Raw genomic sequence first — 24,760 nt, 5'->3', positions numbered from 1 at the left:
GAACGTGTCGAGGTAGCACAACCTGTGGAACTCCTTGCCAGAGGAGGCTGTGAAGGCTAGGACTATAATAGAGTTTAAAGAGAAGCTGGATAAATTCATGGAGGTTAGGTCCATAAAAGGCTATTAGCCAGGGGATAAAATGGTGTCCTTGGCCTCTGTTTGTCAGAGGCTGGAGAGGGATGGCAGGAGACAAATCGCTTGATCATTGTCTTCGGTCCACCCTCTCTGGGGCACCTGGTGTTGGCCACTGTCGGTAGACAGGATACTGGGCTAGATGGACCTTTGGTCTGACCCAGTACTGCCGTTCTTATGTTCTTATGTTCACAAGGAAGAGGGGGCGGGGCTGGAACCCCCACAATAGAAAAAGGTAATTAAGTGGAATCTTGTTTGTCTAAGAGGCATTGTATCTCTTGGGGAGTAGCAGGTAGCATCTTCTCAGGCATTGTGAGCATTATGCCAGATATCCGTGATTGGATTAATTTGTACTTATCCGGTTTTTTTAACCTGAGGAACAGACCTGCACCTAAGGGCAGGTTTCTTCCTTGTTGACTGTGAGGATTCCCTCCCCAGTCAGAGACCCAGGCACAAGGATAAAGCTGCAGTCAGAGAGGAGAAAACTTGCTGCTGGTTTAAAATCCTTTGGGCTTCTCCACATGCTTTTAATGCATTTGAAAAGTGTTTCAGCTGCTAATAGCTCTTCTGGGCTCGTCTAGTTGCCCTGGAGCCAAGCTGCTGTTAATTTTTTGTACAGGGTGTTTGCTTATAATGTATAGGGCCCTGTAGAAAGGCAGAACCATCTGCTCCTCGAAGCATCAATATTTCAAACTCCTCCCTCTCCCCTGTTAGGACTCTTCCATTCAGAGATTATTTATAATTAGTATATAATAATATTTCTGTCTTCTGTTGCCATCTTGCTCCTCCTCTGTCTGTCTGCAGCATTGATCCCTGATGCAAGTCTATGCTGTGTGCATCTGGCTTCCCACTCTGTGCCTGATTAGAGCCTGGCTCTAGGCCTGCTTACCTTCATTTATTTTAATTATAAAATGTTGAGGTATTTTGTTCTCCCTTTCCATCCCACTCTGCACTCACTGCATCTAACTCTGGCACTTCGTATATCGTCCAGCCGTGGTCTACAACCTGTGGTCTGCAGAGCCCTGCTCTTCTTGGGTCAGTGGCCAGAGCTGCACTTGAAACTGGAGACCTAATGCTGGACACAGAGGAAAGAGAACAGCACTGGGAGCCAGTAACTCCTGAGCTGTGATTGACTGTTACTGAACTCCGATGTGGCCATGAGCAGTTCCTTTCCCCTCACTTTCACTTCTTTGCCAAAGCCTTGATTAATCACACAAGTTACACCAATTTAACCAAAATCAGTTTGCAAACTGTACCTCTGTATGACAAACTTTTATCTCTTGAATCCCTCTGTACTGATTTAGCATGTACCTGTATATTTCCTGACAGAAGCTTAAGCAATATGAGAAGGAACCAAATTGAAGTAAGCTTGTCCACATAGGGTTTTGGCCTGTTTAACTTCACTTTTGTCCATATACAAGCCTGTACCAAAGTTTATTAGCTGTGTGTTTTTCAGTTGCCTTATGTGCAGATATTTGTATTTCAGTTTTAATGGCTTGGTTCAGTGTACGTTAATTGCTGGGTTTTTGTAAGATTAAGCTAAACAAAAAAGCCAATTGTAAACCCATATAAGAGTGCCTATAAACAGACTTACTCTGGTTTCCCTAAGCCTGTGTCTACACTAGATAGCTGACAGCAACACAGTTGTACTGATGCAGCTGCGCCACTGTAAGAGCTCTCGTGTAGCCATTCTATGTCAATTGATCAGAGCTCTCTCATCAGCATAATTAAATCTTCCCCAATGAGCAACAGTAGCTATGTCAGCGGGAGAAGCACTCCCGCCAGCATGGAACCGTCAATACTTGTGCTTATGTCGGTGTAACTTGTGTCACACAAGGGGTGTGTTTTCACACCCCTGAGCAACATGAGTTTTGCTGACAGAAGTGGTAGTATAGACATCGCCTAAATCAGTTTAGTTGAACAAGTGTGCCTTGATCCAGATAGGCCTTGCTCTTCTGTTGCTGCATTTCTGTATTTCTAGTCCATCCCACTATAAACTCTAGGCGAGAAGTGCAAAAATAAGAACAGCATCATGCCTTGTTTCGGCTGCTATTGCACTAAGAGTATCTGTGAGCAGCTTCTCCAGGCTGTTCCTCTGGCACCATTAGCGAGGGGAGACTTGGCCTCTTTTCCTCTTTCAGTATCTAAAGTGGAATAAGGTTGATCAGAACTACCAGTCATGGAATGGCCCACAGCCTAATTAAATTTAACTGTGATCTTGTTAGTACTTGAATGGGATACAGGTTGAACCTCTGAAATCTGGGACTCTCTGGTCCAGCAACATCAGACCACGGATGTTGCTGGATCAAAGAGCCCCAGCACCCGAGAGTGCAACCCCTGTCTCTGGGGGAGCACCAGCTGAGTGAACAGCCAGTGGCAAAAGCAGGGCAGCCAGCGAGCCCCATCCCTGGGGTAGGAATGTAAGCGACTAGTCAACTATCTGCTAAGCAAATGCTTATCGAACAGTCAGTTTGACAAGTCACTTCCCCCCCCCTCCCCCCACTTGCTGCCTCTATCAGAGAGAGGCATTAAGGGTGGGGGGAACAGGAACCGGTGCTTGGGGGGACCAGTAAAGCTGGTTCCCCGCCATCACCATCTCTCCAGGAGCGGGGGGAGGGGCAGAGGCACAGCAGGAAATGGCATGAGCAGGGACTGCTTTAGTCCCCACTCCTGCCAGTTCCCACTGCGGGTGCTTCTGCTTTTGAAACGTACAAGTGCTGCAGGGAGCAGGGGGTGAGCAGGGTCTCAAGCAGTCCCTGCTCGCCCTGTGCTCTCTGTGGCACCCAACCCCTTGCTGCCTCTGAGGGGCAGCAAAGCGGAGACAGGAGCCAGTGTTGGGGGCAGTTGGCTTAAGTCAGTTCCCCCTCACGCCGCACTGTCTCTGGGGTGCTGCCTGTCCCCTCACTCCCGCGGCTACACGTGGCACGAACTAGGTAGTTCGGACTAGGCTTCCTATTCCGAACTACCCTTACTCCTCGTTCCATGTTTTCTGCCCATGTGTTTAACCTCTAAGGTCTTTTTTGTGTGTGTGTGTGTGTGTGTGTGTGTGTGTGTGTGTGTGTGTGTGTGTGTGTGTGTGTGTGTGTGTGTGTGTGTGTGTGTGTGTGTGTGTTTTCATGTTATTTTCTGCCCATGTGTTCCACGAGGAGTAAGTTCCACGAGGAGTAAGGGTAGTTCGGAATAGGAAGCCTAGTCCGAACTACCTAGTTCATGCCGCGTGTAGCCGCGGGGCGCGGAGTCCGAACTAGCGGACATTTAAAAATGGCAGCGCCCGGCAACATGCAAATGAAAGCCCGGGAAATTCAAATCCCGGACTTCATTTGCAACTCCGGTTGACTACATCACCACCCTAGTTCAAACTAGGGTGGTAGTGTAGATATACCCCTAGTCTCACACTTTTCTTGTTCTTCTGAATTCTGTCCACAGTTTCAGTATATTTCTAATATTTGAGAGTGTCAACATGTATGTAATGTGCTAGGTGTGGTCTCACCAGAACCATATTAAGGTAATATTTCCTCCTTTCTCTGGGATATTAGGGTTAGTGGATGCAAATCAAAATTGATATAATTCTGGGTTGTTGTTTTTCTTTTTAGCACTTTTTTGCATTGCAAGATCCTATCCTATTTGTTGTTCACTCTCAGCATTACTGCTCCCTAGTTCCCTTCCTCCAGCTCAATATCTCTGCTTTGGATTCTTTTCCTTCTGATGGATTAGATATATTAAGCCAAGTTGAATTTCATGTTATTTTCTGCCCATGTGTTTAACCTCTAAGGTCTTTTCTGTGTGTGTGTGTGTGTGTGTGTGTGTGTGTGTTTTCATGTTATTTTCTGCCCATGTGTTTAACCTCTAAGGTCTTTTCTGTGTGTGTGTGTGTGTGTGTGTGTGTGTGTGTGTGTGTGTGTGTTTTCATGTTATTTTCTGCCCATGTGTTTAACCTCTAAGGTCTTTTCTGTGTGTGTGTGTGTGTGTGTGTGTGTGTGTGTGTGTGTGTGTGTGTGTGTGTGTGTTTTCATGTTATTTTCTGCCCATGTGTTTAACCTCTAAGGTCTTTTCTGTGTGTGTGTGTGTGTGTGTGTGTGTGTGTTTTCTGCACTGGTGTTTGCTGCTCCTTTCAGTTTAACAGAGTCTGCTAATTTCACTAATAATCTGGGTTTTTTTTAGTTTCCCAGATCACTAACAAACAAAGGTGTTAAATGCAGCAGAACATAACCCCATTCTCTGTGGTCCCACTTAATCCCCCCTTCCTGACCTTGCCTGTTAATCAGTCCTTTAGTCTTTCAGTAAGTTTTCAGAGTGCGGCTTGGGGTGGGGGCTGACAGCTCATCAGCCCCTCCTCCCCTGCAATAATTTCGCGACCCTCTGAGGGCATCTTGACTGTTAGTTTGAAAACCCTAGCTGCAAAGGTTGTGACAATGGTTCTGTGGGAGTGCTTTCCTTTTGCGTCAGTTCTGAACTTGTTGCCCTGTCATGGTGCTGGAGGCATTGTATTATGGGAGATACCATCTTGCGCATGAGATGTGAGTCAGGAAGATGTAATTAACAAAACACAGTTAGATAAAATGTTCTTCATCCAACCATCCCCAGTGCATAGGCAGCTGTCTTAACGCTTATGGATGTAATTCGTTGGAGGATGCCGTGAAGCTTAACACATCATAGAGAATGCCAGGAAAGAGAGGTTCTTTTGGACAGACTTATTCTGAGAAACTGAATCCCTGAGAATGTGACTCAGCTTCACATGTGGACGTGTTTATTTCTTCACTCCTGATCACTTCCTATTGCTACCTAAGAAGCTGCTGTTTGAGGTGGACCTTGTCCATTTGTACGAGAATGTTGACGTGTCTACGTAATGCCTGGGAATTAAAAATGGTTTGAGGTTTAAGACTGATTTGATGCCTTCAGGGTCCACTTCCCATCAAAAGGAAGGTGATGTGGCCAGCAGCCAACTCAAAGCAGCACTTCCTGTCTCAATTAAATGAGGGGAAGATGAGTTTGAAATGATGGTGTCTGTCATTGAAGTGGACACTTGTGAGCTGGTGACATAGTTCCCGTTGATTAGTTACATTGTTTGTGACTTCAACTGTTTGGCAGGAACACCTCTCACACAATCAAGCCAGACACTTGAGTCAGTGTGATTGAGATGAATTCTCAATGGCAGGTCTTACTAAAAGTTGAGGGTAGATGTGGGAGAAAGCATATATGTGTGAGACATTCTTTTGAGAAGCTTGGACGCTATAGGTGGGTTCTCTCTAAACAGCTAGTGCAAAAATTGTAAAATTCCATCTTTCTCCCTACAGATTTGTCTTTTTTTCCCGTTTTGCTAGTAAGCTTTTATTCTTCTCTTCCTCCACCCACCTTTGTTTTTAATTACTTTAATATGAGGATTGCTCTTTGTTTTCTTTGTGGCAGAGCTGTGATTGTTAAGTTTAAGACTTTGCCTTGGTTATTTTTAGCAAAAGTCATAGGTCTTGAGCAATATACAGAAATTCACAGAAGCCTGGAACATGTCCATGGCTTTTACTAAAAATAACTGGGGAGGGGGAAAGAGGGGCTTACTGCTTGGGGAAATGGACAGCCTGAGCCCCAGCCATGGCCTGTGAGACAGGCTGCTGGGTAGGGGCAACTGTTCCAGTCACTGAGGGGACATGGCTCTAGCTGCAGCCACTGACAGCTCTGACTGTGATGGGGGGACAGTTCCAGCCCCATCTGCCTTCAGCTGTTCCAGGCATAAGTGGAGAGTAGCTCTGGCCATGTGTGGTAGGGTGGGGACAACCTTGGCAGCTGCATGGGGAGAGAACTCTAGACAGCTCCATCGACAGCTGCAGCTACTGTGGTGTATGCTAAAGCCAACGAAGTCGTGTAGATCCATTAAAGTCATGCAATCTATGACTTTCATGACTAAATCATATCCTTATTGATCATTTATTGATCAGTATTGTGATTTCTAACTATCTTGGCAAACTGGTCCTATTCCACTATAGTCACAAGCAAGAAATCCATTCTTCTATACAGTATAGCATTGACCAGATCTCAAGATAGGAGACAATCAGTACCCACTGATTTGTAAGCCCACTCCCACACTCTGGTGCAGCATAAGAAATTCATTAAGTAAAGCCTATGAGAAACGATGTACAGCCCATGAGGAAGATGAGCACTGAGGGTGCCTGGGAATGGGCAGAGTATTGTGGCTCCTATTAGTTGGTGAATTTCCATAGCAAACAGAATGCTAGTCTTGCTGACATTCCAAGCCTTCCTTGGTTCTGAGCATAATTGTGCTGTGGGTGTAATGCACTCCAAGTTGGCATAACAGTTTAATTTGTTCTCTGATGTCTCTTTTGATCTGCTCTGTCAGCACAGTGGCTGCATTAACAATGTGAAAGAAAATAGATGAAAGGGCAGCCTTGTCAGGGTGATTTTTACTGAAATAGCAAACTTTTTCCTAAAATCATCTGTACTCAGTTTCTATAGAGCATGTCCCAAAGAGTAACTACCTAGAATCTTTAAGGTATATAGAGTGTTCCACACTCCATGATTTGGAAACTCCTTAAATACCAGTTCTTTGAGAGTCATTACTTGTACTAAAAACCTGCTGATGGTTGCTGAGATCTCCACTTAAGTCAAAACTTTCCCTGCTGGCATACTGGCATCTCTCACCCTGATTGGAAGTAGTGCCTCTGCCCTGACCATATGTAAACAGGGCAAGAGAAGCACCTTCACAAAGTTAGTGTAAATAACATCTGCAAAGATTGAAATGCACAGTGCTCTCCCCATGCATTGCACCTGACACCTGTGATATGACTTGTATCCCAGGTGCACATCAAGTTGGGTTGATGGCTCACTTCTAGCAGAGAAGCTAATGATTTGTCTTGCTAAGAGGGCTTCTCTATGTGCAGCAAATTTTTAAAAGAACAATACTCTGCAGATGTCTCTTATATACTCCATTGTCCTTTTCCCAAGTAGCATTTGCTGTTGCCTTGCGTCTGCTCACTTGTCCTGCTCTCCTCTTATGGACTGATGCATCTGCCAGATTCACACTTTACTATCTAACATCACCTCATACTGGCACTGTCTCAGGCTAGTTTATAAATTGCCATTTTGTTTCCTCCTGCAACCTTCTGAGTGGCGCAAAACATTCCAGATGGAATGATTCTAGCCATTCTGTACTGTATCCACTAAGGATACCAAAAGATGGGTAATCCACTAATTGTGTAGTCAATAAAATGTTTATCAACTACACAATTAGTTGATATGGAAAGGCTTCCTTAGTCCCTGCACATACCGGGAGCTCCCCCTGCTGTGGCTTGGCAGTTTAAATGTAGTAAGATCCAGGCGGGCGGGCAGCCCGGGGCGCCTCCTACATTTAAACTACAGAGGTGTAGCGAGGGTAGGTCCGGACTCAGCACGAGCTGAGACTGAGCAATCCTGGCAAAGTCCTGACTAGTATTGCGTCCGGGACTTACCCCTGCTGCATCTCTGTAGTTTAAGTGTAGTAAGAGCCGGGCTGCCTGTGAACCTGCTCTTACTACATTTAAACTGCAGAGCCACAGTGGGGGTAACTCCTGGACCCGGTGCGAGCCAGGACTGAAGATGCTTTCCCATATCAAGTAATTGTGCAGATGATGATAAAATTATTTTTCTTTTCTGATAGAGGCAGCAGCACAGTGAGGAGGCAAATGGCACCGTGGAGATTGTGCTGGGGGGAGCCAGCCTTTAAGCTGGCTCCCCCCAGCACCGACTCCTGCTTCTTCCCCCTCTTACTGCCTCTAATTCAGAGGCAGCAAAGGGGGGAAGCGAACAGTCAACTTGACTACTGATAAGCCTAGACTTATCGGTTATTCAGCTACTTGCTTACGTCCCTAGTATCCTTTCATACATCTTTAGACTCTAAGCTCCCGGAAACAGGTGTTTTGTCCTCATTTGGGCAGCTGTATATATTTTAAAGTGCCCTGTACGTTTATGGAGCTTGTTTACACAAGCAGACCTCTGTAGTTAGTTAAGGTTGTTTACCAGTTTCTATTGGAACCCCTTGCTTTTAGTGTCATAGTGTTGTGACATTTTCACTTTTACGGGATGAAACTCCTAAATTCAAAGATTCCAAGGGCAAAAGTGACTGTTGTGAGAGTCTGTTCTAGGCTGAACACATATATATAACCAGCCATAGAACTTCCCCAAAATAATTCCTAAAGCCTAGCTTTTGGAAGGAAAAAACCCAGTCTTGTTTTTAATTTTGTCAGTGTGGGAGAATCCATCATCCCCTTGATAAATTGTTTCAGTGGTTAATTACTCTTATTACAAATTTACACTGTATTTCCAGTCTAAATTTGTCCAGCTTCATCTTCTAGCCTTTGGGTCATGTTATACTTTATCTGTTGGATTTAAATATTTGTTTATACTTAAAGACTGTGATCAACACCCCTGAGCCTTCTCTGTTAAGATAAACTCACAAACGTTGGTGTCATCCAAGGTTGAGCAACATGGTTCAGCCATTTTAAGTACAAGAAAATATTCTTTGTAGGAAGAAGCATTAATGTGTGTATTAATGCTTGTAACTATTTTTTATCAGTTTTTAGATCTAATAGGAGGGAAATTTGAAATTGGGAAGGCACCAGCTTTCAGGAAAAATATCTTGAGATCAGAGAAAATTGTAGAGATTAGACAGGTTTTTCTATTAGCACCACAGCTGAACTCTGAGCTCTTCTAAAATGTCTGTGTTTGGCTCCTGCTTTGCCATATACAGGCAGTCCCCGGGTTACGTACAAGATAGGGACTGTAGGTTTGTTCTTAAGTTGAATCTGTATGTAAGTTGGAGCTGGCATCAGCCGCTGCTGAAACTGATCAGTTTCAACAGCCGCTGAATCTGGACACCAGTTCCACTTACATACAGATTCAAGGTAAGAACACCAGGCGTCCCCAAGTCAGCTGCTGCTGAAACTGATCAGCTGATTCCAGGAAGCCCAGGGCAGAGCAACTCTGCCTCGGGCTTCCTGTAGTCAGTCGCTGGTCAGTTTCAGCAGACCAGTTTCTGCAGACCAGGGAGACGCTGAACAAAGCGGTGGAGCACCCGGCAGGACCTGCGCCGCTTCCAGCTGATCTGGAAGCAGCCGCGGGTCCGGCCCCCGGTGCTCTGCCGCTTTGCTCCCGTCTCCCTGGTCTGCTGGCGGAGCCAGCAGACCAGGGAGATGAGGAGCAGCTTTTCTCGCCCTGGAGAAGGCGGGCGGCGGGACCAGGTGTCCCGCTGCTCTAGTTCTCCGGGGCGAGAAATCCCCGTTCATAACTGCGGATCCGACATAAGTCGGATCCGCGTAACTCGGGGACTGCCTGTATCTATTCTAATTCACCTGAAATAATGATTCTTAGATATTCAGCATACACTACAAATTAAAAGGCAGATTATCACTGACATCTCTATGTGGAATCCATTGTCAGGCTCCTCTTCCATTTGTGAACACAAAAGTCAGTGTGGCAGCTACAGCGATTGCTAACATGGGAACATATCAGGACAATAGCTAAAGGCAAATATAGAAATATTGTAATGCCTTTTTAGCAGCTGGAAACAAGGACCATATGAACAGCCACCTCTCTGTGGATCTCAAGTGTTTAAAGGTCCACAGTTTGGAAACTCCTGTTCTGAACTATGCATTTGATATCAAGGATTGGTTTCAGGATGAAGAAGATGGTTTGACAGCATGTAATCATCCTTGGTTCTCTGCTTAAGGCTGAAGATGCTAAAAGATGTATGGATCTCATTTCCCCAGCCTCAGGTTCCTCCAAATGTCTTGTCTCTATTTTGGAAAAGTTTGTAGCCCAATAGGGCCGTAAGTATTTTGGGACCTTTTTAAGGAGGACAATAATCTGTAGCCCTTTTCCCATCCCTACCTCTTGCACTAGGCTTGAGCCTCAGTTCCTTCCACCTTGAACTTAGCTTCTATAACCCTTGTCCCTTTCTTTCCTTTTCCTTTGCAGCCTCAGTGAACGTGCTTGTTCAGAACTGCAAGATTTACAATGATGCTAGCTGCGATATCTCTGCAGATGGGCAGCTCCTGGCAGCGTTCATTCCCAGCAGCCAGAGGGGCTTTCCTGATGAAGGCATACTGGCTGTATATTCTCTGGCTCCCCACAATCTGGGCGAGATGCTGTACACAAAAAGATTTGGTAAGAATGCATCATGGGAATGGGATGGGAGAGGTCTTAGAACTATTACTTCAGCAGCATATTCTTGGCATTGACATGCCCAGCTCTGAAGATCACAGTAAAGTAACATGTCGCTGCTCTAAGGAAGATCACATCACTGATGATCTGATCAGGCAATGAGGTGGCACCTCTGTGGTGAAGCTCCTGTTGCTGAAGGCTTGGCTGATGAGAGAACTGCTGAGAAGAGGTTGCACTACATACTGGAATCCCAGTTGCTCATAGGACACTGCTGTGCAGTATCTCCTGGCAGAGTTCTAACTGGCATTAGTGAGGCTCTTCTAGTTCAGTGGACTCTGCAGCATGAGCTCATTACATAGTGGATATAAGGCAGATGAGGGAGCAGACAGGTAGTGACGACAATGGCCAGCGGCTCTAAAATCTCTCAAGGGAATTGTGACCTATTGTGTTCTATCCCCAGGCCCCAATGCCATTTCCGTGAGCCTGTCTCCAATGGGCAGGTATGTGATGGTGGGACTGGCTTCCCGGCGCATCCTGCTGCACCCTTCCACAGAACACATGGTGGCTCAGGTCTTCAGGCTGCAGCAGCCACATGGTGGAGAAACATCCATGAGGGTGAGTACAGTGCTCCTGCAAGTGCTTTGTCTATGTGTTGGTATCTTGTTTAGCTGGCTGCATGAGGCAGTGCTGTGGTTGCTAGCTTATGAGGCTAAGATCCCTGTGCCATTGTAGATTTTTATCACCTAAGGCACTTGAATACCAGGGAGATGGAGCATGGTATCAGGACCTATATGGATCAGAATTGTGAAGGTTTACAGTGGTTTAAAGCTTAACATCAATGATGCAGTAGTTTTGTGCCTGACACGTCTCATACTTGGAGCATCTCAAATATGAACAGTGGCAGCCATTCTGAGTTTATCAATAATTTGCACCCAGCCTGTGGTGTTAGAATTGGTTTCACTAAGTTGTTGAAGGAGAGTCTGCTGGGGTATTGGGGTTATTTGGCAAATCTGAAAAGTACACAATTTCTATTTGGAACGCAGCCACCAGTGATTGGGGAAAGGTCAGAGTTCAGTTTAGTGTCTATCTGAAAGCTAGGGATGGTGCATCCTACATTAGTACAATGCTAATACCAAGTAATGAACTCTTGTTGCTGCTCTCTGAGCAAATGTTTCTGATCTAGTTTAATGCAAGTGCTTTAACTGATGTGTTTAAGCTGTTATCTTAAGGGGTGGGAGGAGTTTTGCTTGTGCTATTTAGAAGAATCCGGCTGTAAGCCCAATATGTCTGATGTGTAGAGCCCATTTATCTCCCCTCAGAGTAATGGGGAAAACTTAGCAAAATGTGCACAGTGATCCTGTTGACCTCCAGTGAAATGTAACCACTTCTACTGTAAAACATGGCAGCTGTTCAGTAGCAGTGCTACACAATATTTTAATGAGGATGAAAAGCATGCCGTGTTGAAACTGGAGAAGGAATGTTAAGATGTAATAATCAGAATTTAAATCTAGATGAAATACTGGAGTTAAATTCCCATACACTTGAGGATATCATCCTGGCATTTTCTATTATCACGGGAACTTTGGACTGCATCTTTACTGAAATATGCCTGCAGTTAATGCAGGACTGATTTTTTTTTTTTTTTTATCAGTAATTACCCAGTAGGTGTTCCAAGTAGTGATCCGTGGTTACAAAGCAGTGTGGATTAGAGTATATGGCTGGCTGGATAAGGTTTTGAACGTACTCCTTTTGAATGGTGGTAACTTGACACAGTGGAATAGCTTCCATAATAATTCCATGACTGAGGTAATGAAGCCACAAACAGCATTTTCCTCTGAATGATATCACTATTTTTGGCAGTGCTTTCCCAGAGTGTGAGTTGCTCTGAGATTTCCCCATGTAAGAATGCAGGTAAGATACTCCATCTCTCTGTTGGAATAAATTGCTTGGCTTTGCTTCATCAGTCTCCAAACAGCTCACGCTGCAGAGACATCCCAGACCACATCATGGAATGGTCAGTTGCAGTAGAGGCCTGATTATGGATGTGTCAAGCAGCAGTATCTAGTATGTACTTCTCACTGGTACTAATGTTAAATTTTCTATCTCCAGCAGTTTGATAATCCCTCTGACCTAGCCAGGTTTCACTGCCATAGATAGGTGTGTCACTCCCTACAGTCCTCTTATCCCACCTCAGAAAAGTTAAAGGTGGTGTAACTCATAGTTCACATCTTATCCATTCCCACGAGGAATGAAGCCAGGATTGTTTCTTAAGGGCTTTTCTTTACGTTGGGTGTAAAATCCTAATAGATTGGGCTTCTATCCCTTTCTGTAGGAGACTTTTCAACAAACAACTAATTTTGACTATGGATAAATATTGCCTCATATTCAGTCTGTATTCATTTTCAATTCCATTCCCCCTAAGTACTTGTAGATACTTATTTTCTTTTGCTCTTGGTCATTGTTTAGCAAGCAATAAATTGTTATTCCCTTAATCTTTCCTTGTAATTTAAACCTCCTAGGGTATGTCTACACTACCACCCTAGTTCGAACTAGGGTGGTAATGTAGTCAACCGGAGTTGCAAATGAAGCCCGGGATTTGAATTTCCCGGGCTTCATTTGCATGTTGCCGGGCGCCGCCATTTTTAAATGTCCGCTAGTTCGGACTCCGTGCCCCGCGGCTACACGTGGCACGAACTAGGTAGTTCGGACTAGGCTTCCTATTCCGAACTACCCTTACTCCTTGTTCCACGAGGAGTAAGTTCCACGAGGAGTAATGGTAGTTCGGAATAAGAAGGCTAGTCCGAACTACCTAGTTCATGCCGCGTGTAGCCGCGGGGCACGGAGTCCGAACTAGCGGACATTTAAAAATGGCAGCGCCCGGCAACATGCAAATGAAAGCCCGGGAAATTCAAATCCCGGGCTTCATTTGCAACTCCGGTTGACTACATCACCACCCTAGTTCGAACTAGGGTGGTAGTGTAGACATACCCCTAGTCTCACACTTTTCTTGTTCTTCTGAGTTCTGTCCACAGTTTCAGTATATTTCTAATATTTGAGAGTGTCAACATGTATGTAATGTGCTAGGTGTGGTCTCACTAGAACCATATTAAGGTAATATTTCCTCCTTTCTCTGGGATATTAGGGTTAGTGGATGCAAATCAAAATTGATATAATTCTGGGTTGTTGTTTTTCTTTTTGGCACTTTTTTGCATTGCAAGATCCTATCCTATTTGTTGTTCACTCTCAGCATTACTGCTCCCTAGTTCCCTTCCTCCAGCTCAATATCTCTGCTTTGGATTCTTTTCCTTCTGATGGATTAGATATATTAAGCCAAGTTGAATTTCATGTTATTTTCTGCCCATGTGTTTAACCTCTAAGGTCTTTTCTGTGTGTGTGTGTGTGTGTGTGTGTGTGTGTGTGTGTGTGTGTGTGTGTGTGTGTGTGTGTGTGTGTGTGTGTGTGTGTGTGTGTGTGTGTGTGTGTGTGTGTGTGTGTGTGTGTGTGTGTGTGTGTGTGTGTGTGTGTGTGTTCTGCACTGGTGTTTGCTGCTCCTTTCAGTTTAACAGAGTCTGCTAATTTCACTAATAATCTGGTTTTTTTTAGTTTCCCAGATCACTAACTAACAAAGGTGTTAAATGCAGCAGAACATAACCCCATTCTCTGTGGTCCTACTTAAGCCCCCCTTCCTGACCTTGCCTGTTAATCAGTCCTTTAGTCTTTCAGTAAGTTCAGTCCATGTGACAATGTCCATGTCCAGATCGATTTGAATAAATTTTGCAAGCCAGATTTCCTGTAGCAGTATGCCAAATGCTGCACTAAAGTTGAGCTGTGCTTCATTTATTGTTTTCTGTCATGCATTTTCTTTGTAGTCAGTCCAAGATCTAAAAAATAAATGGGAGGCACAATAAAACTGCAGTTTATTTTTAAATGTGTCTCTCATCCTCTAGTTTTACAAATTGTTGACTCATTTTTACAAATTATCTTTAAAATTTGCAATAAGGCTGTTATATTGCTTTGTACGTGCTTCTGAGAGTATATAAAATAAAACCATTGCTTCAATTAAAATGTTTTATTATAGTCATAGTGTACTCGGTGTTGACTGGTAGCTGCTGTATTCATATTTAGTTGGTTAAAAGACTGTCTGCAGCTTGGCATTCATGTAATAGAAGAAGTATTTTTAAATAAGCACCCATTAAAGCTTCTGATCTTTGCTTTGTAATTTAAAACAAGTACATTACTGATAAAGGATAACTAATCATCTATATTGCCAGTGTGTTGACGCAATTTGTGACAAAGGAAATACTGCTTAATGTATACTTTTATTCTGTTTAAAAGTCACAGCCGTGCTCTAGAAACTAATGCTCTGGGCACCTGTTAAAATAATGTAAAATTAGAACAACTCCTGAGACCAACGTCCAAGAGACAGCACTTCAAATTCTATTGAATTCCTCAGAAATCGCTCCTATCAGCCTATGCAGATACTCTTCATCATGACTCTGGAAAAGCCTGAGAACAAATAAGCCTTGCAGCATGACCTGAAGGTCATCAGATTCCAGCTTTTGCAAGCTAGTGGGCATAGAATTCCACAGTTCTGCCCCCTCCTGGAAAACACAGAGGTTCCACGCCTTCATCCCCTCTCACAATTAAGCTAGGAGTGGTAGTTCTGTTGCTTCGGATTATCTCAATGGCCATAGTATCAAGTGAGAAGAGAGAAGACTAACATTATTAGGGTCCATCTTATTAGGGATTCATGAGCTAAAGCCAACGTCTTAAATTGCACCTAAAAGCTAACTGTCGTTCAGCATAGCTTGTGGAACCCAGGAATAACATAAGTTCCACATTTCTGAATTGTTTTAATTAGCAAATAGCTGTGACTTTCATTTGCAAAATATCTCCGTCCGTCCTAGTGCAGTGGTCACCAACCAGTAGCTTGAGATCTACTGACAGATCTTTGAGCCTTTGACAGGTGATCCTGTTTAGCCAGGAGGCTATCAAGTGCCAGCAGTTCATCTGCCCCTCTCAGCACTGCCATCCTCTTCTGTTCTCTGCCTTGGAGCTGTCATCCCCACCGGGAGCCTCCTGTATGCTGTGCAAGGCATGAGAAGAAGAGGAGGGGAGGTGCTGATGTCAGGGTGCCCCTTCCCCCACCCTGTACTCCATTTCCACAAAGCAGGGGGGGCAGAGAGAGAGTTTTCTGGCTGCTTTTGGGAGTGGAGCAGGGCCAAAACAGGGGTGAGCCTGCCTTAGCCCCACTGCACCACCACCCAGAAGCCACTTGTGGTAAGCGGTGGCCAGCTGGAGCCCACACTCCAAACCCTGGCCCCAGTCCTGAACCCCCTCCTGCACCCCATAGCCCTGCTCTAGCCCTAAGTCCCCCTGCCCCCAAACTCCCTCCCAGAGCCTGCACCCCCTCCGGCACCTCAGGCTCAGCTCAGAGCCCCTCCCACACTCCAAATCCTTTAGCCCAAGACCAGAGCCTGTATCCCCCTTCCCTGCCCTCCAGCCCTCTGCCCCCAGCCTGATAAAAGTGAGTGAGGATAGGGGAAGGAGGGAGGATGAAGTGAGCAGCGGAGGGGTCTTGGAGATGGGACAGGAAGGACAAGAATGTTTGGGTTTGAGGTAGATCCTGGTTTGCACTTAAATTAAAAAAAGTGATCTCGTTTTCAAGAAGGTTGGAGACCACTGCTCTGATGGCAGGTCTACATAGAAGAAAACAGCTTCTAAGTGTTCTCTGTTACTCCATTTATTCAAATGGTAGAGGACTGTATTGTGAATCTGAAGATCTCACCCCTTCTCATACCTCCTGTCAGGGGTCAATATGGTTCCACAGAATGACATTTTTGTTTTCAGTTTTACAGGTATTAAACAACAAATTGTATGTTTAAAAACTAAATTAAGTAAAGGTCAGGGTTTCAAAATCAAACAATCTAAAGCTAGGAAATACCCAAATCAATGTTTCTTGTGTAACTTTATCTCAGCCCTCTTGACCTTGTATAATTTTCCACGAGACCCCTTCTGTGGAATCAGCAATGGAGTTACCAAATAAGCAAAAACTTTAGACTAGACAGGACCATGACTTGGGATATTTATAGTGGAGTGGGGCATTGTGGGAAATTTGCACTCCTGTGCCCATTCTGTATTTTGCTTTGTGGATAACCAAAGGGTGGCTTTGATGGCTGTAGGACTAGCACGTGTAAGAGTTGAGAGGCATTTTCAACACCATGTGCTATAAATATTTTGTTCTGTCCAATTTGGCCCAACATGTATAAAAGCCAGAAAAGGTATTCAGACTCAGAGCAGGTATATCAGGACCTTAAAATTCCTGTAAAATCTGTTTCTAATGCACTAATTGTGGTATTAGGCACCATAATCAATAATTAAATGTCTCCCCCAAGTAGGAATTGCGTGCTGAAGAGAGAAATAGGTTATCTACGATGGCCCCTATCTTTTATGGACTTTGAAGATGACGAATAGCATCTTAAATTGGATCTGATATTGAACAAGGAACCAGTCCACCGCAGACGATGGGAGTAATATAACCCAGTCTGTATGTTGCTGAAATCATGATGAGCTCTTGCACACTATAATAGATACAGTCTGCAATTGGTCCTTTCAGCCTCAAATAGGAACCATTCTGGGATCCTAGCCCTGAAGTAAAAAAGGCAAACATCACGGTGGTCTTGTCAGAAGAACTGGGTGCAGTTATCTTGTCAATCATAGGTAGAGAAATATGTATTTCTGGAAACTGCTCACCGAAGCATAAAGCTGAATGGAGTGTGACTTGAAGACTTGCACAAGTCTGACTGTTGATGGGGGTGGGGAGAAGTTGGTCATGAGTTTTTAAAGGTTTTTTCAAAGTGTTTTCTCCTCTTATTTAGGTTAAGTTTAAGTCAACTATTTCCTCTGGTTGCTTATTCATTTCAAACTTTTAGGCAGCTGGCTGACAGCAGCTTCTGATCCAGATGAGGGTACATATAACTAGCTGTTTAGTCAGCATATTACTGACACTTGATCTCATTTATTGTTCCTCTGAGACCCAACAGGCTGAGAGCAGGATGGAGTGGCAGCTGTATGTGAATCCTTTGCTTTTGTCATTGTAACTTTATGATACTATGAATTTTGCTTTCATTCTCTCAGCATAACATTTAACAAGCAGCTCAAAGGTACAGTTTTTGGTTCACTGGCTGAATTAAGGCTAAAAATTAGCAGAGGATCATCAGTTTTTTTTGCCATAAAAATGGCCATAATTGTGCTAAGTTGCTGCAACGTTGGCAGATGTCAGAGTAATTCATTAGAGATCAGCAGTAGCTTAGGGCACAATCTTGTTTGTACAGCATTCACATCTGCACTGACATACACTCTTCTGTCTTATGCCGACAGCCCATTTTTCAACACGTCTGCTGCTTCTTCTCCCCTATAAAACAGGGCCTGTTTGCTTGTTTGTGTGTGTTCCTTTCTCCGTTTCTAGATTCAGATTTAGCACTAGACAGTGCCCTCTGTTTTTTGAGGCACTCGGTTTCTTTGCTCTTTTTATGGCCTTTGGGAGAAACTAGCAGGAAATGTAAAAGTGTAATAAGGCACTTCTATGAAAGTGCACTATTTGGCTGAGCAAGTGACACCATTTTTAACTGAGATGATTAATGCCTCCCAAAGATTCAGTCCTTGTTAATTTTCTTCAGCCCATCTGCTAGATTATTATTAAAAGAAGTTTCCTAAGCAATTATGTAATGATAAACTTCTGAGATGGGATATCAGGGTACAAAACCAAGACCTCCCATGAAGAAAGGAAGAGTCGTGTGTGTGGTAATGAGAGCTGTGCTGATTTAAGGGATGATAATAAGCTGCATGATCAAGAGCAATCAGTAAGAACGTGGCAGTGTGTTACCTTTTGTGTAGAGTTTCTCCTTACTCCACAGTCTCTTGTCCTGCTCATCCATCTTAGGAGCAGGAACAGGTATCCCCATTCATAGAGTTGAGACTAAATGGATTACAAATGCAACATACAGATTTGTCGTATCTGTAAAGCAGTGTTTCCCAATTTTATTTGGCCATGGAGCCCTTTTAAACTTGAAAGAATTTTGTGGAACCCTTATTAACAGCTGAAATATAACCCCTATTGTATGAAGCTGAAAAAGTAGACCATAAATAAGTAAGGATAATAATAAACATTCCCATATAAGCAACTGGTTTGACAGCTGAAGCTTCGACTTTGTCCGATGCAGCACTAGTATATTCATATTTAGTCACCCACGTGATCCATGCTTCCTGAGAGTGAGTACGGGGATTTATGGTGGTATATAACAGGTGATCGCTGACTGACTGCTCGCACAATGCTGAGTAGTGACATCAGTGTCCCCACTCTCTGGCTAAGCTAGCAGCACACAGGGACACTTATCGTGGCGCAAACAAATGAAAATTGTTTTCAATAAAATTCATAAATGCTTAAATATTAATTTTTTTTAAATCATGAAATGTTGTAATAGAATTTTCTCAGGGAACCCTTATTTTCACTTTGCGGACCCAACTTGGGGGAAACTGCTGTAGAGTGAAAAATTAACTGGGAAAACAGGTGATCCTGTCACCTCTGGGAGAAATGAACACAGTTTGAAGAAAGTCTTGTCGTCTTGTACTGGGCAAAATTTAGAGTGAGATGAAATCAATTCTAAAAGACCCAAAAAGATGAGCAAGAACAGACTGACTTAACCCATTATGGCTAGTGGAAAGAAACCCTGGTCACACTGCTTTTCTTTCGTCCTTCCTCAAGTTATCCTTTCCCTACCATCAGGTATTGTAAGCACTCTTCACACATGTGGACATTGTATAAATAATTAAATTAAAAAGGCTGTGATCTGCTAGGGCAGGATATATGTGGATTTGGCCTTGGAATGAGCTTCAGTTGGATAGGACCATGTCTCCCTGGATTTGATTCTGCTCCTAAGGCCAGGTCATTGCTACCAGCGTTTGGGCACATAGTTTAGGGGTGTGATGAGGTATGACTTCTGACCAACATAGCTGTTCCAGCAAAAGCCTCTAGTGTAAGCACAGTTAAGCCAGCAAAACTGCTTTTGTCAGTTTGGGTTATTTCACTTGGGGAGAACCTATATTGACAAAAGTAAAGTTTCGCCAGTCTAAGCTGCAACCTTATGAAGAAGAGTTTGCTGACGTCATAAACTGGTGTATCTATGTTGTCGCTGGCCAAATTTACAGTGGAACATATCTGTACAGATACAAGGTGGAAACTGACCAAATGGTAGAAAGAGTCCTGATTTCCCTGTGGCTTAGAACTGGCTCTCATGAACACTTTTGGTATTGCAAATTATATCTGTACCAGAAAGGTATCAAAGGACTGGGTGCAGAGTGTCAGTCACAGAAATGAAGTGGCATGGAAAAGCCCAGAAGAGGAAAGAGGGTGAGATGATTGGAGGGCCATCAGAGTGACCCTAAGGGCCTTCATGCTTACACAGTTCATTAGCCCATACACCTGAGGAAGAGCACAGTTCCTCCTTAGGGACCCTATGGGTACAAATTAATGGCTCTCTCTGCTCTTAGGGTGGAGTCCTTTCGGCTTTGAACTTAAGTCAGTTGTCTCTCAGCACAGAGTCCACATTTGACTTCTGCGTGATCAGTTTCCCCCTCATTCTAATGCTGTTTATATACTTGCTTAGAAATGTGCCTCCTCAAACATAGATTGTTACTCTCGAAGCAGTTACCAACTTTAGGCTCTGATGCATTTCCATAGTTTCCAATACTCCAGCCCTTTTCTGGTGTCTGAGCCTGCTCCTTGCCCAGCTCTCTCCTCAGTGCACTTTGCACACCTGAGGTTTTCATGCTTTCTCTCTGCAGAGCATTCAGCCTTGGATTGGAGCCTGCATTCCATTTAAAACTACTACGGTGAAAGTTTTGTTATCCGGCACTCAAGGGGAAATGGGGATTGCCTGTTCATTGAATGTGCCCCCTTCCCTGCCCTCTACAGGCACATCTGGCTCCACACAGCTTGAGGCAAGCTGAGGGGGAAAGAGGCTCCTGCTGATATCAGCTGGCAGTGCCAGCTGGCAGAAGCCCTGCAACAGCTGGCTGGACAGGCGGGAGTCAGGCACACACACCTGAAGACATGGCGGTATTGTGTGTGGGGACAAAGCTGGTTAACAGAGTTTTCCAGTTAACCAAGTGCTGGATAACAAAGCTTTCGCTGTACTTCTAATATGTAACTGGATACTAGTGCCCATGAAATCCTCCTTTCTCACTCCAGCTGCTTTTCTCTCCCCTCCCCCCTTAGCCCATGAAGTTGGAGCATTACAGATGACAAGATTTTTTTTTTCCCATGTAAACAAGTTAGCGGCTGTACATTTTTATTCATCCAGTCCCTCTAATCAAGACTGATCTAGCAGCCCCATTTGCTGTTTGGCCTAAGTAAGGATAATGGCCTGAGATTTATCAGCATCTCACAAAGGAGAAGCGCCTTACTGAGAGCAAAAATGCCTCTCTATTAAATTTTAAAAGGAAGAACTCCCGCTGAGTTTCACCAGCTGCTTGTGTCTTCAGCACAGCCTGTGGCTGCTTTCTCCTCTTCTCCAATTTCAAAACATGCCTTTTTCCCCTCTGTGCCTGCCTACATTTAGGAAATGAATGTGTCCCCCACCTTGCTAATGACTCAAGAATCTCCCTCTGCTTTCCATCCCACTCTTCAGAACTGGAAAGCCATTGGTTAGATGCGTTTGTCATTGGCGTGGCACATGAGCTGTGCCTGAGATGTGACACTGCTAGGACCAGGGCAGTGGCAGCTGCACTGTCTGTTGGAAATTGTAATACAGGCAGTCCCCGGGTTACATGGATCTGACTTACATCAGATCCCTACTTACAAACGGGGTGAGGCAACCCCGCACTAGCTGCTTCCCCCCAGCAGACCAGGGAGACGCGAAGCTAGCGCTCCCCTTCCCCTCCCCCCCCCCCAGCAGACCAGGGAGACGCGGAGCGGCTTTTCTCAGCAGACACCTCAGCTTGAGAATAAAGGACTGAGGGAAGTGAGGTGTGGGAGAATAAAACTGAGCTCTGGAGAAATGTTTGGCTAGAGTTTCCCCTACAATATGTACCAGTTCTGACTTACTTACAAATTCAACTTAAGAACAAATCTACAGTCCCTATCTTGTACGTAACCCGGGGACTGCCTGTATAGGCTGGAGGGCAACCTGCTGCCTTCTTGGAGTATCCCAGGCAGAGGAGCTTCTTTTCCACCTTGTCTTATGGGTAGCCCATTTAAATACAGGGGAAGGTGGAATTTAAACAACATTATTAGGTAGCAGCTGGTACCCTAGGATGGGACAGGTGGAAGAGCAGCACAAGGTGGATAAGTAACACTTTTCAAAGAGAGGCTGTTTGAAGAAAAATAAGTCTCCATCCTCCAGCGTAAGAACAAATTAGCACCATAGGGGGTGTGTGTGTGTGTGTGTGTGTGTGTGTGTGTGTGTGTGTGTGATGCCCTAAGCACACTCAAGTGCACCCATGTACAGCAGCTTTGATAGCTTGGAAGGGATCATCAGGAAATGGTACTTGAGGCTAATAATCATGAAGCCTCTCCTGGCTTCCTGCCATAAATAAATATTTCATTTAATACCCAAACATTGAATGTGACAGGTGCCACCGTGCTGATGCTCCAGCAGTGCTGAGATGGAGGATGGGCAGTAGCAGAGATTGGCAGCCTTAGTGTTCTCTGTGCGTAACATATGCAGAACATTTTGGGGTATTGAATTTCTAGTCACCCATTTTCCCTCTGCTTTATACCCCTCCTTCCTCAAGGCCTCATGTTCTAAAGACAGATCACTTTATAGAGTTCCTCCTTGATTAGCCTATGGGATAATGGGGTGTGCCTGTTTTTTGTGAACAGTCTTTATGTGCTCACAGCTTCTATGTTCATGGAGAAGGAAATAGATACCCTCCTCCAACCTGCCCACAAGAAGTTCCTGCTTGAATGGTAATCTCTGAGAGACATCTGAAAATGAGAAAGCAGAATAAGAAATGACTCTACTGAGTCTTTCCACACTCTTCAGATATAGTGATGTAAAATGGACGCAGTCATGTGTTTTATCCTCCCTTTTACCAGAAGCTGCTTTCCTTTGATACCACTCATGCACGGTGGTATAAGAACCCAGCTAAATACTGCAGGGATGTGTCTTGAGAGAATCACTTTTCCTTTTGATATTCCTGAATTTCATTACACCCCTTGTTCATCTGGCCTATTGAGTTCAGAGTCTTGAACAGCATCCCTGAGATTGTGGCCCACCCACAATAAAAGGGGTTTCTGGAAGTACACCTCTTAGCTAATAAGTATTTTCTTACTGACTATAGCATGCCCTTTTCCTGGGTTGTCTTGTTCCAGCTGAAGAGGAAACTATGTTATCTTTGCATCACCTGTTGGGTTCAAAGCCTCAGAGACATGCTTTTGAGGATTTGCTCAGCAGCTTCCCAGACTCCCATTCCCCTGAAATTTCCCAGTGCTGGAATAAAATTATTCAGAATCTCATACCCCTGCTATGGTTTGATTACAGGTGACACATGGATAGTGGGTAACTTACTGAGATAATGAGGAGTCTGGCCTTAGGAGTATCCCTGATCATGGAAAGTTGAGTCAAGTTCTGCTAGGGTGAGCTTGAATGTGATAAATGACATTCTCTGCTGGCTAACTTGAAAATGTGCCATACCAGCTGGAAATATTGCATAGGTGAAACTCTTGCCTGAGTTAAATGAAGTTCTTGCCCCCACAAGTCTGGAATATGTGGGAAAAGTGCAGCTGGCTTCATAGCCCTTTGGCTGAAGTGGAGAAGGGTGAACGCTGCACCTACAAGTACAGAACTGGAAAAGCACTCTTCCCAGCAGGTTGGTGAGAGTTTCTCAGTGAATTTTCTAGCTGGCATGCTTGTCTGCTTGAAGTATTTCATTAACTTTTCAGAAGATCATGTTGCATGAGACAAAAAGAAACAGTATTTGGCCCTTACCTAAGGGAGAAGGGTGTGCCTGGTAGCTCTGCTAGTGTCCTGTGGGCCAGGGCATCTTCTCATGTGAAAGGGGCCCCATATTCTTCTTGTGTGGGGGCAGATGGTCTTACTAATAAATGTGGTTGCAGCAGCTTATCTATATGACTGCATCAGACTGATTAGCTGGGTCCTGGTTACTGCTGCGAGTGGTGATTATGACAGTGCAGCTGTTCTCTCTCTACTTCTATCTGTTAATTACCACACGCATGGATGTCATCACCTCTTAACACTGCATGGCATCGTCCCATTAGTGAGGACGTGGGAAACAGCAGGGAAGGGGAACTCTTTGGTGCCACTGGCGATTTAGAAGTGAATGAAGAAGTGGACAGAATGAAGCAGATGTCACTAGGGAGAATTTCCTACTGTTATTACCTTTGAGATTCTGCCTTTAGCTGTCAGTTTCACAGCATGGCAGAGCCAATCTCTTGCCATCATGTTCCATTGAGTGCCCCTTACTGAGTAACACCTGTACTTGAAACTGTAGTTACCAAGCCATTTACCTACAAGCACCCAATCTCTAAGTGTGCAGGGCCACAGCTGGACAAAGAGGTTCCAATCTTTTGGTCAGAGGCTAGTTGGGAAAGTCAGCTTCAGCAACTGTGATACCTCCGGAGGAGGCAGCTCTCTAGGAGGAGAGGAAGACGGTTTACTCTGACTTGTGGAAAAATAGATTTGCAACAGAATCCCCTCGCAGCTCTTTTGTGACATTTCAAATGTTTGTTGTTTTCCAAATTAATGTGCTCTGCTCTTATCTGCTATTTTCTCCTCCCCCTACCCATCAAAATCCACATTTCCCATCTCAGAGAGTGCACCTCATCTCCATGGCAACAGGTTGAGACTCTGTGTGTGTGTGTGTGGGGGGGGGGGCTGTGTGAGAGATATTCCTGCTAGCTTGTCATTCAGGAGCAAAAAATGGGGTGGCCAAACTGGAAGAGTTGAGGGGGGTGTGGAGGAATGGGACCTATCCTTCTACTCTGACACTGAATCTGTGAACATCACTGACTACCAAGCAAGTCCAAGGGGAAAGATCATGAATGGCCTCTGTCTTGCAGAGAAATCCTAGAGGACTTGTTTGCTATTCTAAATGTGGCCTTTTCTGAGGAGAGACTGAAAGTTGGCTGTAGTTAGAAATAATGTGGCACATAGCTCTGTTGATCTTCTTATTTGCCTGACAGTTGCCAGGACAAGGTCGTCAGTATTGTAGCCATTTTATAAACCAGTACTAAAATAGTCCTGCTTCAAAGAGCTTACAATCTAAATAGACAAGACAAAGGTGGGAGAGACAATGGAGCCACACAGAAAATGACTTGCCCAACATCTCACAGCAGGTCAGTGGTAGCACTGAAGTAGAATTTGCATCTCTTGGGTCCCAGTCCAGGGACTTAATCAACAGATCATGCTGACCCTGCATACTGAGCTGCTGCTATTCCAGTTCTAGGTCCCCACAGCTGTGA

At 44.5% G+C, this 24,760-nt stretch overlaps 1 protein-coding gene across 2 annotated transcripts in view; it reads left to right on the top strand.

Annotated features, from left to right (window-relative positions):
• AMBRA1 (autophagy and beclin 1 regulator 1) overlaps window positions 1-24,760 on the top strand; it is a 226,798-nt gene that overhangs the window by 147,702 nt on the left and 54,336 nt on the right. For both annotated transcript variants that reach the window (XM_075927593.2, XM_075927594.2), the window contains exons 13-14: window positions 10,093-10,281; window positions 10,739-10,893. In XM_075927593.2, coding sequence (XP_075783708.2) covers window positions 10,093-10,281; window positions 10,739-10,893 — 344 coding nt within the window. The remainder of the gene's footprint in view (window positions 1-10,092; window positions 10,282-10,738; window positions 10,894-24,760) is intronic.

Source organism: Pelodiscus sinensis, chromosome 5 (assembly GCF_052426305.1).
Source record: "Pelodiscus sinensis isolate ZL-2025 chromosome 5, ASM5242630v1, whole genome shotgun sequence".
In the NCBI taxonomy this organism is placed as follows: Eukaryota; Metazoa; Chordata; order Testudines; family Trionychidae; genus Pelodiscus; species Pelodiscus sinensis.
This window is presented reverse-complemented; position numbering and strand designations above follow the sequence as displayed.